We start from the raw sequence: 16901 nt of genomic DNA on the forward strand, positions 1-16901 counted from the left end.
TTTATTATTATTACTAGAGGCCTGATGCACGAAGATTCGTGCCAGAACGGGCCTTCCTTCCCCTGGCTGCAGGCACCGCCTTCACTCCCGCCAGAGCTGCCTTTACCCCTTCCCACGCTGCCCAGAGGCCCGGAGTGGCTGGGGTGGTGTGGAACGCCTGCATCCCACCCCGCCCCCAGCTGCTCAGCACCTGCTTATGCAAATTAACCCGCCATCTTTGTTGTGTTAATTTTCATACTCACTCCTGATTGGCGGGTGGGCATCGTGAAGGTACGGTCAATTTGCATGTTTCTCTTTTATTAGTGTAGATTATTTTTAAAATCCTCACCTGAGCCCTGACCGGTTTGGCTCAGTGGATAGAGCATCGGCCTTTGGACTGAAGGGTCCCAGGTTCGATTCCGGTCAAGGGCATGTGCCTTGGTTGCGGGCACATCCCCAGTAGGGGGTGTGCAGGAGGCAGCTGATCAATGTTTCTCTCTCACTGATGTTTCTGACTCTCTCTCCCTCTCCTTTCCTCTCCGTAAAAAAATCAATAAAATATATTAAAAAATAAATAAATAAAATCCTCACCTGAGGCTATGTTTTTATTGATTTTAGAGAAGAAGGGAGAGAGAGAGAAAAAGAGAGGAAAGGAGAAACGTTGATGTGAGAGAGAAATATCGATCAGTTGCCTCCTGCATGTACCCCGACCTTAGTATGTGCCCTGACTGAGAACTGAACCCGCCACCTTTTGGTGTACAGGATGATGCTCCAACCAACTGAGCCACCCGGCCAGGCAAACGACCTCTTCTTAGAAGGAGACCAGGCAAATTGGATCAGGGCCTACCCTAACGGCTCTTTAACTTACCTCTTTAAACACTCTGTCTCCAGGTATAGTCGCATTCTGAGGGAGTGGGGGTGGGGATTTAAGTATGAGTCCAGGGGGACCCAATCCAGCCCATCACAGGTGGAGACTGCCAGACCTCTCCTTTGTAAAGGTGCAGCTTTCCCCTCGTAGTGATCAGTTATCTGTGGGATGCTACTTGTAGCCTCTGTTTCCCCTGCTTTTTATCTCCAAGTCTTTCCGGGCAATTATTTGGGCTCGGTGTTGGTTTTGATTCCAGAGAGTTAGAACAGTCAATGCCCAACACTACTGAAACAGGGATGACCTGTTTCTGACTCTGGATTTAGGATTTTTTTTATCCCCATTTTTCAGAAGAGGACACGAGGCTCAGAGACGGTCAGTTACTTGCTCAGGGGCACACAGCACTTTTACCCTAGCAATTACTGGCATGTACTAAGTGCTCCTGTGTGCCAGGTACTTCATGATACCCATCTTACAGTTAAGGACGGTAAGGCCAGAGAGTTCAGCGCGCCGTCGGCCAGTGGTAGGGCCTGTTTGGTACCAGGTCTGACTCCCTCCAAGGCCTCATGCCTTACCCACAGTCTTGGGTGACATCTCAGAGATGAACAGCTTTCAGCCCTGCAGCCTTCCTGAATCCTGAGACCAACCCCGATCTCTTCAGAATCTCCTAACATTGTAGCAGGAAGCTGGTTAAATGAATGGTTTAATCCTCTCTGCCTCAATGAAATGTATTAATAATATTACTTACCTCTACTCATAATCACGCCCAGAATCCACAATACCCTAACCTTAGACAGAAGGAGAAATAAAAGGAAACTAGTGGAGCGTATGTCAGCACGTTGTATTTCAGTCTGTAAATGCTCGGGCATAGTCCCAGGGAAGCATAATGAAGGTGGCAGTTGCTTTTGACCTCATTAATGCAGTGGCCACGAATGCAGCCTGAACCAGCCTGGCAGACTCGGTGACTTAAAACAATTCAGTGCATTTTAAAATTAAGGGGAAAATACAGTACTAGGTTCTGGGCTCTGATGATTTTTTAAAAATATATTTAAAAATATATATATTTTATTGATTTTTTACAGAGAGGAAGAGAGGGATAGAGAGTCAGAAACATCGATGAGAGAGAATCATCGATCAGCTGCCTCTTGCACACCCCCCACTGGGGATATGCCCACAACCAAGGTATATGCCCTTGACCGGAATCGAACCCGGGACCCTTCAGTCCGCAGGCCGACGCTCTATCCACTGAGCCAAACCGGTTTCGGCAAAAAAGATATATTTTTATTGATTTCAGAGAGGAAGGGAGAGAGAGAGAGAGAGAGAGAAACATCAGTGATGAGAGTCATTGATCAGCTGCCTCCTGCACGCCCCCTCTACTGGGAATAGAGCCTGCAACCTGGGAATATATGCCCTTGGCCGGATTCAAACCTGATACCCTTCAGTCCACAGGCTGATGCTCTATCCACTGAGCCACACCGGCTAGGGCTGGGCTCTGGTGATTTTAAACAGGTTTTTCACTGACATGAAATGGTGGTGGGAGGATCAGAAGTCTTGCAGGACTTGTGTGGGGCTGCCCTTGGTTTGTAGGCTGTGTAACATCTCTGGCCCTGTCTACTGCCTGCTGAGGGTGCCCATCAGTGTCAACCAAAATCACCCAATGTCTCGAATGTCCGCTAGAGGGCAGTATTATCCCACTGAACCATACCGGTTTATTGTATTAAAAAAAAAAATTTGTTTTTTCTTGATTTCAGTGAGGAAGGGAGAGGGAGAGAGAGATAGAAACATCAATGATGGCCCTAGATGGTTTGGCTCAGTGGATAGAGAGTCACCCTTCAGACTGAAGGGTCCCAGGTTCAATTCCAGTCAAGGGCACGCGCCCAGGTTGTGGGCTCGATCCCCAGGAGGAGGCGTTCAAGAGGCAGCCGATCAATGATTCTCTCACCATCGGTGTTTCTATCTCTCCCTCCCTCTCCCTTCCTCTCTGAAATCAATAAAAACATATTTAAAAAATAAAATAAAAAAGAAACATCAATGATGAGAAAAAATCACTAATCGGCTGCCTCCTGCACACCCCCCACTGGGGATCAAGCCCTGACCTCCTGGTTCATAGGTCGACACTCAACCACTGAGCAGGTCAGCTAGGCAGGTTTATTGTATTTTACAGGCACCAGCTTTAGTAGTTCAACCAGGACCTAGCAAGTCACCTAACAAAGCTTCATCGGTCTGGGCCCATGGTTTAAAGGTGTTTGTTTTTTTGTTTTTATATGTGTTTTTTAATGTATTTTTTTTTAGGGAGAGGGAGAGAGAGAGAGAGAAATCGATGAGAAACATCAATTGGTTGCCTCCTGCACGCCCCCAAGTGGGGATCGAGCATGCGACCCGGGCATGTGCCCTGACCAGGAATCAAATGGTTGGCGTCTTGGTGTGCATGAGGGAGCTCAACCAACTGAGCCACACAGTCAGGACTAAAGGAGTAGCTTTTTATCCACTGCCGCCTTTGGCTGCTGAGCAGAAATTCAGCCCATTTGCCAAAACTTCCTTTTTTAAAAAGAGAATCTGGCTCAGCCGGCATGGCTCAGGGGTTGAGCATCGACCCATGAACTACGAGGTCACTGGCTCCATTCCCGGTCAGGGCACATGCCCAGGTTGTGGGCTCGATCCCCAGTGTGGATCGAGCTGCCTCCTGCACGCCCCCTGCTGGGAATGGAGCCCATGACCCGGGCTTGTACCCATACTGGGAATCTAACCATGACTTCCTGGTTCATAGGTTGATGCTCAACCACTGAGCCACATTAGCCAGGCTAGTCTCTCTCCTTTTGAAAAAAATTGAGTTATATTTTAAGTTGTATTTATCTTACAATGTTAATTTAATAATTAAAATTTAAGTGTAATTTTAAATATCAGATTAACAATTAACTTAGTCAAATTAACCTTGAATAGGAAGTTAATATTAAATTTAATATAATAAACTTATATATTATCATATTTTATCTTCACATATTTGTTAAGATCAACTCTTAAGTATACAGCTTGATAAACTTTTATTTATTTATCTTTATTGTTGAGAGTATTATAGATGTCCCCCATTTTTCCTCCATTGCCCCTTCCACCAGTTCCCATCCCACCCCAGGCATTCACCATGCTATTGTCTCTATCCATAGGCTATGCATGTATGCATATAAATTACTTGGTTAATTTCTCCCTGCCCCTCCCCTTCCCCTTGAGATCCAGCAGTCTGTGCCATGATTCCATGCCTCTGAACCCATTATGTTTATTGGTTACTTGTGTACACACTATGGAACTACCAGCCAGCTCAAACTACACGTTTATTTTCCTTTAATCCAAAATATGACACCCATCTTTTTATTGTTGTTAATCCTCACCCAAGGATATTTTTCCCATTAATTTTTTAGAGACAGTGGAATGGAGAAAGGGAGGGAGAGAGACGTTGACTGGTTGCCTCCCGCATGTGCCCTGAAATGGAACCTGCAACCCAGGTACCTGTCCTTGACCAAGAATCGAACCACGACCCTTCAGTGTGTTGGGCCGGCACTCTGACCCCTGAGCAACACCAGCTAGGGCAACACCCATCTTTTTATCATCTTGCATGACACTGATATTTTAAAAAAATATTTTATTGATTTTTACAGAGGGGAAGGGAGAGGGATAGCGAGTTAGAAACATCAATGAGAGAGGAACATCAATCAGCTGCCTCCTGCACGCCCCCTACTGGGGATGTGCCCGCAATCAAGGTACATGCCCTTGACCGGAATCGAACCTGGGGCCCTTCAGTCCGCAGGCCGACGCTCGCTCTATCCACTGAGCCAAACCAGTTAGAGCGACACTGATATTTTTGATCCGGTGACCTGCAGTTGGGTTTGTCTGGTGCCTCCTCACAATTAGATTCAGGCGAGGCACTTCTGGGGGGGAGGGGGCTGCCACAGCCGTGACGGTGTGTCCCTGCCGGCCATTGGGCATGCCGGAGTCCCCTGGCCCGTCTCGGTGATGCTGACCTGGATCAGCTGGTTAAGGTGGTGGACACTGTAAAGGGGCCTTTCTGTAGGATGTTATCTGCCGGCAGTCCTTAGAGACCTGGTGGGCATCCGGCGTTTGACAGTCCGAGTGGCCGAAGGAAGCACCCCTGGGGGCAGCGGACATGTTCCAAGGCCCTCCGGGCACCAGCTGACGTCTCAGGCGGAGGAGCTCAGAGGGGTCTTAAGCAAACACCCGTCCATCACTCTAGGGGGAGGGGGTGGGGACCTACCCAGGGAGTCCCCAGGGAGTTGGGATAGATGCAGCCATCTACGATGGGACCCCCAAAAGAGCACCTGTCTTCCTGCAGCTCCGGGACTGTGGAGGGCTGCGGGAGGTGGAGGTGACCGCATGCCTGGTGTGGAAGGATTGGCCTCACCGCGTGCACCCCCACAGCCTCGTGGGGAAAGACTGCACCGACGGCGTCTGCAGGGTGCGGCTCCGGCCTCACGTCAGCCCCCGGCACAGGTACCCAACCCTGACCCCAGACCCTTCGCACTTGGTCGTGGAGATTCTGAGGGGCTAAGCATCACCCAGGGAGACCTTGGGGCCAGGCCCCGCTGAGCCAGACTCTCCCGATTGCATCTCCCAGCTGCGGGGACTGAGGCCTGTGGCGGTGGAGGGGTCTCCTCAGGCCTGGCGCCCTGCCCCTCACGTTCCCATCGCTCTATTTATCTCCGTATTGTAGAGGAGGAAACTGAGGCTCTGAGAGGCTGCAGGGCTACAGAGAGCCAATGGCAGAGCTGGGATCTGACCCAAGACCCGGCTTACCTGCAGGCCCATTCTTTCACTTTATAATTTATATGTTTTTAATAAATAAAAAATTAAAAGGTTCAGAAAGAGTGTGCAGTGAAAAATGAATTTCCTTCCTTCTTTGGTCTTCCAGACACTAGTGTCCCTTCCTGGGGGCAATTAAAAATATGCTCTGCATAGATATATCTTTTCTCTCCTTATAAATAATAGCAGACACTCGAACCTCATTTTGGTGTTCCAGTACATCTTGGAGATCGTGCCTCTCAGAACATTTAGAGCTGCCCTGTCCTTTTTACTGGCTGCACACCGTGACTTGATATCAATATATATCTATCATTGATATCAGAGAGGAAGGGAGAGGGAGGAAGATAGAAACATCAGTGACGAGACAGAATCATTGATCTGCCTCCTGCATGCCCCCCAGCTGGGGATCGAGCCCACAATCCAGGCATGTGCCCTCACCAGAAATCGAACTGTGACCTCTTGGTTCATAGGCTGATGCTCAACCACTGAGCCACACCAGCCTAGCAAGTCCTCTATTAATGGGCACCTACAATGGTTTCAGTCCCTGTGCTTCTATGATAAACTGGGTTGCAGTGAATTGCTTGATGTATAGATCATTTCTTCTCTGGGATAAATCCCTAGAAATGAAATTGCTGGCTCCAGGTGGGTACGTGTATACTCTCACTGATCTATACATTTAGTAAGAGCAGGGATTTTGTCTCTCTTGTTCCCTGCTATATCCCCCGGCACATAGCACATGCCTGGCACACAGTAGGTGCTCAGAAAGTATTTGAGGAATGAATGAATACGGCCAGATCGTCCTCCAATGTGTAATTGCTGGAGCCCTTTCCAGCCCCACAGCAGGGGGCGAGCGTGGCTGCTCTCCACCACCTCACCGGCAGAGGGGGCCAGCACATACTTTGATCGTTGCTGTTTGGATGAGTTTGTAAACATTGGCATTGCGCTGGTGTTTCATCTGAGGTTTCTTATCAATGAGGTTGGCCAGTGTTGACACCCCTGGAGGGTTTGAGCCCCAGACCCCTTCAGAGCTGGGACCGCTGGGCCCAGGGTGCCTCAGCCTCTGAGACTGTGCGCCCCAAGGCAGGGGGCATCTGCTGGAGTCCTCCTGGGGGTTAGAGCTACCCCTGCCCCCTGGTGGTGACCTCCCTTCCCACCTGCCCCCCACGCAGCTTTAACAACCTGGGCATCCAGTGTGTGAGGAAGAAGGAGATCGAGGCTGCCATAGAGCGGAAAATCCAGCTGGGCATCGACCCGTATAATGGTGAGCCCAGCCCCCACCCCTCTGCCCCCTCCCCTCCCCTTGCCCTCTCTGGGCCCCACCATCTCCTCCAGTCCTTCTCTCCCCCACCCCCACCAGGCTGTCGACCCCCACCCTCAGCTTTCCCACGTCTCTCTCACAGCGGGGTCCCTGAAGAACCATCAGGAGGTGGACATGAACGTCGTGAGGATCTGCTTCCAGGCCTCTTACAGGGACCAGCAGGGGCAGATGCGCCAGATGGAGCCCGTGCTCTCTGAGCCCGTCTATGACAAGAGTGAGTCCAGGGTTTCTTTCTTTCTTTTCGTTCTTTCTTTCTTTCTTTCTTTCTTTCTTTCTTTCTTTCTTTCTTTCTTTCTTTCTTTCTTTCTTTCTCCCTTTCTTTCTTTCTTTCTTTCTTTCTTTCTTTCTTTTCGTTAATCTTCACTGAGGATTTTTTTTTCCATTGATTTTTAGAGAGTGGGAGGGAGGGGGAGAGACAGAGAGAGACACATCGATTGGTTGCCTCCTGCACACATGCCCCAAATAGTGCTGGGGATCGAGCCTGCAACCGAGGTACGTGCCCTTGACTGGAATCCAACCCAAGACCCTTCAGTCCTCAGGCTGACATGCTAACCACTGAGCAAAACTGGCTAGGGTGGGAGTTCTTTTAAAAAAAAAAATATATATATATATATATATATTAATAATATTTTTATTGATTTTTTACAGAGAGGAAGGGAGAGGGATAGAGAGTTAGAAACATCGATGAGAGAGACACATCAGCTGCCTCTTGCACACCCCCTACTGGGGATATACCCACAACAAAGGTACATGCCCTTGACCGGAATCGAACCTGGGACCCTTGAGTCTGCAGGCTGACGCTCTATCCACTGAGCCAAACCGGTTAGGGCTAAAAATATATATATTTTTATTGATTTCAGAGAAGAAGGGAGAGAGGAATAGAAACATCAATGATGAGAGAGAATCATTGATCGACTGCTTCCTGCACGCCCCCCACTGGGGGTCGAGCCTACAACCGGGCATGTGCCCCTGACTGGAATCGAACCCGGGACCCTTCAGTCCACAGGCCAATGCTCTATCCACTGAGCCAAACCAGCTAGGCTAGGGTGGGAGTTCTTTATGTGTCTATGTCTCAGTTACGAAGTCTGGTCCTGTGGGTTCAGCTGCTCAGCAGCATCGGGGAGCTGGTTCAGCAGCTCTGTGATTCTCTTTGCTTTCCCCTCGGGGTCATGAGCTGGCTGCTCCAGCTCCAGCCATCACGTCTGTATGCGAGGCGTGATGGGCAGTGCCACCCCGTATGGCGAGTAGCTGCCCACTGACAGTTCCAGGCTCAGCGTTTCCGATGTGGCCTATGGAAGCGGGACCTCCTAGTGTTGCAGAGTGTGCAGCCTGTACAGCTGTCCTAGGCTCTCCTAGGGAAGAGGCAGCACGAGGAATAATATTTCTGTCTTTGATGGAGAAAATAATACATGTCCCAGAACCCCCCTCCATTTGACTTTTTTTCCCCTTTTTGTAAAAATATGTTTTTATTGATTTTTAGAGAGAGAAGTGAGAGGGATAGAGAGAGAGAAACATCGATGAAAGAGAAACATCATCATAGGCTGCCTCCCGCACTCCCCCTACCTGGGGATCCAGCCTGCAACCTGGGCATGTGCCCTGACCGGGAATCTAACCAGTGACCTCTTGGTTCATGGGTCAGTGCTCAACCACTGAGTCACATCAGCCGGGTTTCCCCCTCTCCCTTTTTAACTGACTCCATTGAGATGCCATTGGCTAATAAAAATCGCACAGGCCTCAGGGACACAGTTCTATAATACATCACCTGTGTATTGAGTTGTGGTTCACCACCCCAGTTAGACTTCTGCTTATGTCCCATTGGCCAGACTTGGTCCCATGGTTGCAAGGGAGTCTGGGAAAGAAAGTATTCAGGTTTTCATCCTATATAGAGGGGTACAGGCATGGAAGAGGGGGTTGGGAATGGCTGCTAGGTTTTAGCCAGCTTACAGTGACTGCCATAAGCATTAAAATGGGGAAGGCTATTACTTCAATCAGGGCTTTTATGGATGCTAGTGATAGGAAGAGAAAAAAAAATGAATTTGTTCCATTAACTAAAAAAAATCTAGAGGTAGCACAGTGCTTCAGGTCTGGCTGCATCCAGGTCCTCAGAGATGTCATTAGGGGTCTGTGTCCTCTCCAGCTATGCCTCCTCCATGTTAGAGTCATTCTTGGCAATGCCGTCCCACCTGGGGGCAAGATAATTGTGTGCAGCCCTAGGCTTACATCCTACCAGCTTGGCACCTCTCCCCCTCTCCCAATAGTCTTGCTCCAAGTCTCAAGCTAGGGAGTGGACTCAGCCTTACCCAACCCCCATGACTGAGATGTGGGGTGGTCCCTCCAAAGAAAACTGGGGGGCAGTTAGCAGAAGAAGGACCAGGACTGGTAGAGGTAAAGCAACAGGTGTCGCCCTAACCGGTTTGGCTCCGTGGATAGAGCATTGGCCTGCGGACTGAAGGGTCCCAGGTTCGATTCCGGTCAAGGGCATGTACCTGTGGTTGCGGGCACATCCCCAGTAGGGGGCGTGCAGGAGGCAGCTGATCAATGTTTCTCTCTCTTGGATGTTCCTAACTCTCTATCCCTCTCCCTTCCTCTCTGTAAAAATCAATAAAATATATATTTTTTTAAATTAAAAAAACAACAACAACAGGTGTCCACTACAGGTTTCAGGACATTAACCCTCATCTAAGAATTGGCTCTGATGCCTGACCCTGCCAACTCTCCCTAAATTCTGAGGGTCTCTCCTTTAGCCAGACACTCACCCGACCTCAGCACGGAGGACTTGTGATTGTCCATTAACCCCCTCTTGTCTGAGCGGCTTCTTTTTCCACCCCGACCATGGGTTCCAGGAGGGACAGGTGCCCTGGGACCTCTGTCTCCCACCTCTCCCCAGCCCAGGGTGGGCACCACGGGGTACCTGGTAAGGATTTGGTGACTGAATTCCCTTTTTTTGTCTCATGTACCTCTTCCTCATGCTCCTTCCCAGAGTCCACAAACACGTCCGAGCTACGCATCTGCCGGATCAACAAGGAGAGCGGGCAGTGCACAGGTGGTGAGGAGCTCTACCTGTTGTGTGACAAGGTGCAGAAAGGTGAGGGGCCTGGGGCAGCCAGCAGGCCCAGGGGGGCTGGCGGCTTGTGGGGTAGCCCGGGAGGAGCTGGAGCACCGGCTGTGGGGCGGAAGGAGCCAGAACTCTGGTTTTGGAGTCAGACACAGCCGATTGATTGGCTCATTCACTTCCTGAGTCACTCACTCATCCACGTACAGAGAAGGAGGGCCATCAGACCGCGCCACCACGAGCTCGCTGTCTGGAAGGCTGATACAAAAACCGTGGAGTTGCACAAATCAATGCTTTGTGATGGTTGTGATAAGGGCTCTGGCTGAAGAAAACGGAGGACAACGGAGGATGGGCGGAGCATCTGGCCACGTCCCTCATGTCTGTTCAAATGTCCCTTCTTCAGATGGGTTTCTTCAGAAACCCTCCGCTCTGTTTCTGTCTGTCTCTCCGTCGCTGTTTCTCTCCGTCTCTCTGTGTCCCTCTGCCGGTTTCCCTTTTTCTCCCTTTCTCTCTCTGATTCTCTGTCTCATCTCTTGCTGTATCTGTCCCTCTGTCTTTGTTTCTCTCACACATACACATCCTGTCCCTTCTCTGTCCTGGAGACCCCTGACTCACACACTCCTAAAAAAAAATATATAGCCCTGGCTGGTTTGGCTCAGTGGATAGAGCATTGGCCTGTGGGCTGAAGGGTCCTGGGTTCATTCCGGTCAAGGGCACATGCCCGGGTTGCAGGGCTCGATCCCCAATAGGGGCGTGCCGGAGGCAGCCCATCAGTGATTCTTATCATTGATGTTTCTCTCTCTCTCTCTCTCTCTCCCTTCTCTGAAATCAATAAAAATATATTTTAAAAACTAAAATAAAATTTAAAAACCTCTACCGAGGATTGCCTGTCTGCGAGACGGCAGGGGGGAGCCTTCCCTTTTATTGTATATATAGGGTGTCCCCCCAAAAATGTATACACATACTTCGAATAATTATAAAGGCAGTGTTTATTGAAATACATTTCACTTTCAAAACGGAGCAGCTACCAGCTGTTACAGTGTAAGTACGTTTTGGAGGGACACCCTGTATCTCGTCTGCACCCTTTGCGTTTTCTGTCATGTTACCCTGTTATAAATAACAGCACCGCCGACAGCAACAAAGCAGGGCTGAGACTTGTCTCGCTCTGACCGGATGCCAAGCTCTGCTGTAAGCGCTTTGCACGCATCATTCATTAGATCGTCTAATCGCCTAATAGTTCTATGAGGTAGAGCTTATTGTTATAATCTCCGTCTGCAGATGAGGAGACTGAGCCACAGAAAGATGAAGTAACTGGCGAAAGGCCACACAGCTAGGCAGGTAGCGACGGAATTTGAATCCAGGCACACTGCTGTTCATTTCCCCTGGGAGGAAAAATAATAGAGTTGAAAACAATTCAGGGAGATGTGAAAAGGTAGTATTTGGAGAAAAATGATACTGAGAAAGGGGATGGAGGAGAATGGCTGGAGGGGTGGTGGGGCACAATTTTACTAGGGGGGGGGCCATGAAGGACCCCTCTTGGGAGATGATGTTGGATACAGACTGTACGCTGAGTCCTGCGAGTCCCCTTCGTGAATCACTGAATCTGACGGTGGTCTCGGGGACCCCTGACCCCGTGGGAATGTTCATTCTAGCTGCCTTTCGGGTTGATAAAAGGATTAAATGAGATACTATATCATAATTGGTAGTGACTGTCCGTGTGTCACACTGTAGGTGCTAACAGAAGGTTAGTGACCACAATGATTCGTTTTGTTCTCGGGAATATTAGTACTGATGTGGGGGAGACGGAGGGAGTTGGGGGCCCAGCGGGCCAGTGTACTTGCTCGGCTGATGTCCTGACTGTCCACAGAGGATATATCAGTGGTGTTCAGCAGTGCCTCCTGGGAAGGCCGGGCTGACTTCTCCCAGGCCGACGTGCACCGCCAGATTGCCATCGTGTTCAAGACTCCGCCCTACGAGGACCTGGAGATCGTCGAACCTGTGACAGTCAATGTCTTCCTGCAGCGGCTCACCGACGGGGTGTGCAGCGAGCCTCTGCCCTTCACGTACCTGCCTCGGGACCACGGTAACCACAGCAACTCGGGGCGACCCCCCCCCCCCCCCCCGCCCCAGAGACCAGGCCTTTGGCCTTGCTTGGGGCAACTCAGAGGGAAAGGGGAAGAGGCAGAAGTAGAATGCAGGCTCAGAGCTGGACAGACTGGGGTTTGAGTCCCGGTTCTGTCACTTACTGGCTGTGTGACCTTGGCCTCTCAGCGTCTCACTCTCCTTCTGTGCAGAATGGAGATAATAATAGTACCCACCTCATGGCATTTGGGGGAGGATTTTTTAAAAATATTTTTTTATTGATTTCAGAGAGGAAGGGAGGAAGGGAGAGATAGAAAATCAGTGATGATAGAGAATCATTAATTAGCTGCCTCCTGCACGCCCCCCCCCACTGGGGATTGAGCCCACAACCCGGGCATGTGCCCTTGGCCATACTCGAACCTGGGACCCTTCAGTCCACAGGCGAATGCTCTATCCACTGAGCCAAACCGGCCAGGGCTTGGGGGAGGATTCAATCATTGCTCTCCTCATCACGCTGCTCATGCCTGGCCCTGTGCTGAGGACACAGTGGTGACCAATTAGCCCCAGTCCTACCCTCATAATTCGCAGACCGATGGAGGGCAGACCCATTCACATACAGTGACAACCAGAGTGGGCAGGCCTGGGAAGGAATTGCTCAGGGGACGCAGATTGCCCAGAGGGGGTACCTGACCCAGACTGAGGGGTCAAGGAGGGCTTCCTGGAGAAGGGGGTAGCTGAGCTGAAGATGGGACGATGAATAAGAAGTTCTCCAGCGAGGGGTGGGAGTTGAGGAAGAGTGTTGCTTTGTTTTCTTAATCCGCACCCAAGGATAGTTTATCCATTGATTTTAAAAAATACATATTTTATTGATTTTTTTACAGAGAGGAAGGGAGAGGGATAGAGAGTTAGAAACATCGATGAGAGAGAAACATCGATCAGCTGCCTCCTGCACACCCCCTACTGGGGATGTGCCTGCAACCAAGGTACATGCCCTTGACCGGAATCGAACCTGGGATCTTTCAGTCCGCAGGCCGACGCTCTATCCACTGAGCCAAACTGGTTATGGCTCCCATTGATTTTTTTTTCCAGAGAGAGTGGAAGGGAGGGAAGGAGAAAGGAGAGAGAGAGAGAGAGAGAGAGAGAGAGAGACATCGATATGAGAGAGACACATCAATTGGTTGCCTTTAGCATGTGCCAGGGATCAGGCAGGGGATAGAAGTTCCAACCTAGGTATGTGCCCTTGACTGGGAATCAAACCCGCGACCCTTGGGTGCTTGGGCTGACCCTCTAACCACTGAGCAACACTGGCCAGGGTGAGGAAGAGTGTTTTAAGCAGCTAGAACAGCAAGTGCAAAGGCCCTGAGGCAGGATAGTGCTTGGGGTGTTCCAGGAACAACAAAGACCAGCTTGGTTAGAAGTGGGTTTGTGTTTTATTCTGATTAAGATGTGGACATCTATTTGCATGGGTTGGTCAAGAACTAGAACAACTCAACAATGTCCTAAATGGTCTCTCAAATTAATTCTTAATTGTTCTTATTGATGGGTTACTCTGTATGTCCCTGATGTCTCCTGAACAGACAGCTACGGCGTGGACAAGAAGCGGAAACGGGGGATGCCCGACGTCCTTGGAGAGCTGAACAGTTCTGGTATGTCCCCTTTGCCCCTTCCCACACCCATCTCCAGGTCCCTGGGAGGGGGTGACTGGCCCCACTGTCCTGCCCTGCCGCAGGCTGGGGAGGCGGGGCTTTTGGGTCCAGGGGTCCTCACCTCTGCCTTCCCGCAGACCCCCATGGCATCGAGAGCAAGCGACGGAGGAAAAAGCCAGCCTTCCTGGACCAGTTCCTGCCCAGCCATGTCTCAGGTGGGTCCCAGCTCTGTGCCAGCACCCCCCCTTCCTGGGGTGGGCTGAGGGTGAGCTGCAGCCCTGCTTTTCTGGCTTCTTCTGGTCCCCCCAAAACTCCCACAAGGCCAGTGACAGCCCACTTAGCCAGCAACATAAAGTGGGAAGAATAGCCATTGTGGACGCAGTCCGGAGGCTCTGATCTCCACCGGACCATCTACTTGCTGTGTGACCTTCGCCAAGTTGCTCCACCTCTCAGCCTCAGAGGCGTGCCTGGAAAGTCTCACCACACACCTATCTCATTGGCCTTTTAAAATTTAATATATGTATTTTACAGGCACTATATGACAGGCACAGAAGTGCTTTGTGTGTCTTTTCTCATTTGATCTGCACCATCGCCCTGCAAGGTGACTGCTCTCATTCTCCCCAGCCCCCCGTTTTACTGGTGAAAAACACTGAAGCTCAGAGAGGAAAAGTCTTTTGTCCAAGGTCCCACAGTTAATCCGTGGTGGAGCAGGGCATCTGAGCATCAGTATAGCTTAGTGATGATGGGTGTGAAACAGGCAGCGGGAGTAGGAGGTGGGTGACTGGGGATGGCTGTCAGAGCCAGCCAACCTCAAGTTCAGAGCCCGTCTAGCCTGCCCACCCTCTGGCCTCTTCTCCCCCGGCCTTCATCTCAACTCCCATGCCAGTCTCCAGTTCCCATGAACTATAGTCCCATCTGGCTGCCATCAGAGACCTCCCACCTGCTGACCACTAGCTCTGTCCCTGACACCCCGCTGTCCCTGACACCCCGCTGCCCCAGGGCGCCCAGCTCCCGGCCAGCCACCCACCACTCAGTCAGCCCAGCCTGGGCATTTCAGCCAGCCCCACCCTGGGTATTGCAAGTACCATTTGTTGTCCCCCCCACCCCACTGCAACTGGTAACTAACGCCCACCTCTTCACCCCCATTTGTTATGATCATGTTTAATTGTACTCACAGCAAAACCCAACACAGGACAGAATTGATCTGTCCTTTCACATGCACACAATCCAAAGGTAGGTGGTCCAGGGATGGTTTGGTGGCTGCATGATCACCATAGTCTGCCTTTTTCAACCCAGTGTCCATGTCATGGTCCAAATGTCTGCTGCAGCTCCAGCCATCATGCCCACATTCCAGCCAGCAGAACGTAGGCAGGGCCCATATCGAGCTGCAAGGGACGCTGGGAAATAAAATCCCAGCAGCCCTGTGTTTCTTTCTGAGATAAGCATAAGCAGACTTCGCTGGGGAGGTGTGTCTTGTCTCAAAAACAGAGGTTCTCCTAGAACGACACTTGTCATTTTTAATATATATTTTTTAAAATATATTTTATTGATTTTTTACAGAGAGGAAGGGAGAGGGATAGAGAGCTAGAAACATCGATGAGAGAGAATCATCGACCAGCTGCCTCCTGCACACCCCTTACCAGGGATGTGCCCGCAGCTAATGTACATGCCCTTGACCGGAATCGAACCTGGGACCTTTCAGTCCGCAGACCGACGCTCTATCCATTGAGCCGAACCGGTTTCGGCGACACTTGTCATTTTACCTTCCCGTTTGGGGACTGGCGACTTCTCCCATGGGTGGATATTTCACTTTTTTGATTGTCTTTATATTTGGGGGGTGGGCTGTTGAGCCCATTCTCCTTCCTCATTCTTAGGGAAAACTCCCCAGCATTGCAGTATTGTTTCAACCCTGGTTCTCCTTGGGATTAAAAGAGGCCACACGGATCACACATTTCGCCTGGGACTGGCCATTGGAGCTAGAGCCTGGCCAGAAGTCGCCTCTCAAGCCACCACGCTTCCTTCTCTCTCCTCTCATCCCTGCAGGCCCGTTCCTCCCACCGTCAGCCCTGCTGCCTGATTCAGACTTCTTCTCCAGCACCGTGTCCCTCCCTGGCCTGGAGCCCCCTGGTGGGCCGGACCTCCTGGACGATGGCTTTCCCTATGAAACCACGAACCCTGCACTCTTCACCATGCTGGACATGCTGCCCCCTGCTCCGCCACTTGCCAGCGCTGTCTCAGGCAATGGGGTTGCAGGGCCCACCGTCGGGGAGCCATCGGGCCCTGAGCCAATGACACTGGACTCATACCAGGCTCCAGTCCCTGGGGATGGGGGCACTGCCAGCCTTGTGGGCAGCAACATGTTCCCCAACCAGTACCGTGAGGTGGGCTTTGGAGGTGGCCTCCTGTCCCCCGGGCCTGAGGCCACGTAACCACCTCAGTGCCAGAGGAGAGGCACTGGATGGGGAGGGAGGTGGAAGGGGCCATGGGAACCCAGCCAGGATGGGCAGTACCCCCCCTTGGGCCACCCTTGGTTAGGTCTCCCCACCTCATCCTTCTGAATCGGACGTTGTCAGCATTGGTGAGAAGCTCTGCAGCACGGGGTTTCCCCTGAGCCCATTTTACAAATGAGGAAACTGAGTCCAGAGAGGAAAGGGACTTTGTTCCCATGCACTTAGTCCCTACAGTTGGGGACACCTTCTCCTGGATGATTCCGACGAGTGCACATACGGAGGACGGTATTCCAGCCCTCCTTCCCCCTGAAGATAGGGGACAGGCTGTTGTCTTTCCAATAAAGATGAGTTTGGAGCCTTAGGGGTCTTGTCTCTTTTTTTGTTATTATTAGTTCCTCTTCAATCTATTCTTCTGATGTTTATCTGCCCATTCAGTTTTTATTCTTTTTTTGTTTTATGTATTTACTTGTTATTGTTGACACCGTTACAGATGTCCTCAATTTCCCGGCTTTTACCTGCCTCCACCCAGCCCTCCCCCTCTCCCCCCCATCTCTAACCCATCTTCCTTTCCCCCCCTCTCTCTCCCCTCCATCTTCCCTTCCCACACCCTCCCGCTCCTGCCTTCACCACACGGTTGGGACCTCACGGACCACCAGTGGTCCAAGGACCACCGATTGTCCACCGTAGTGTCCTAGGCCCG

General features: G+C 50.9%; 1 protein-coding gene across 1 annotated transcript in view; it reads left to right on the top strand.

Moving 5' to 3' along the window:
* The window catches only part of RELB (RELB proto-oncogene, NF-kB subunit), a 29869-nt gene extending 13311 nt beyond the window's left edge, over positions 1–16558 (top strand). Inside the window, exons 4-11 of the mRNA XM_028135193.2 lie at positions 5187–5344; positions 6823–6914; positions 7054–7185; positions 9952–10056; positions 11891–12106; positions 13683–13751; positions 13889–13966; positions 15795–16558. Of these exons, the coding sequence (XP_027990994.1) occupies positions 5187–5344; positions 6823–6914; positions 7054–7185; positions 9952–10056; positions 11891–12106; positions 13683–13751; positions 13889–13966; positions 15795–16180 (1236 nt within the window). The 3' untranslated portion in view covers positions 16181–16558. The remainder of the gene's footprint in view (positions 1–5186; positions 5345–6822; positions 6915–7053; positions 7186–9951; positions 10057–11890; positions 12107–13682; positions 13752–13888; positions 13967–15794) is intronic.
* Positions 16559–16901: the final 343 nt, after the last annotated feature.

Source organism: Eptesicus fuscus, chromosome 21 (genome assembly GCF_027574615.1).
Source record: "Eptesicus fuscus isolate TK198812 chromosome 21, DD_ASM_mEF_20220401, whole genome shotgun sequence".
In the NCBI taxonomy this organism is placed as follows: Eukaryota; Metazoa; Chordata; class Mammalia; order Chiroptera; family Vespertilionidae; genus Eptesicus; species Eptesicus fuscus.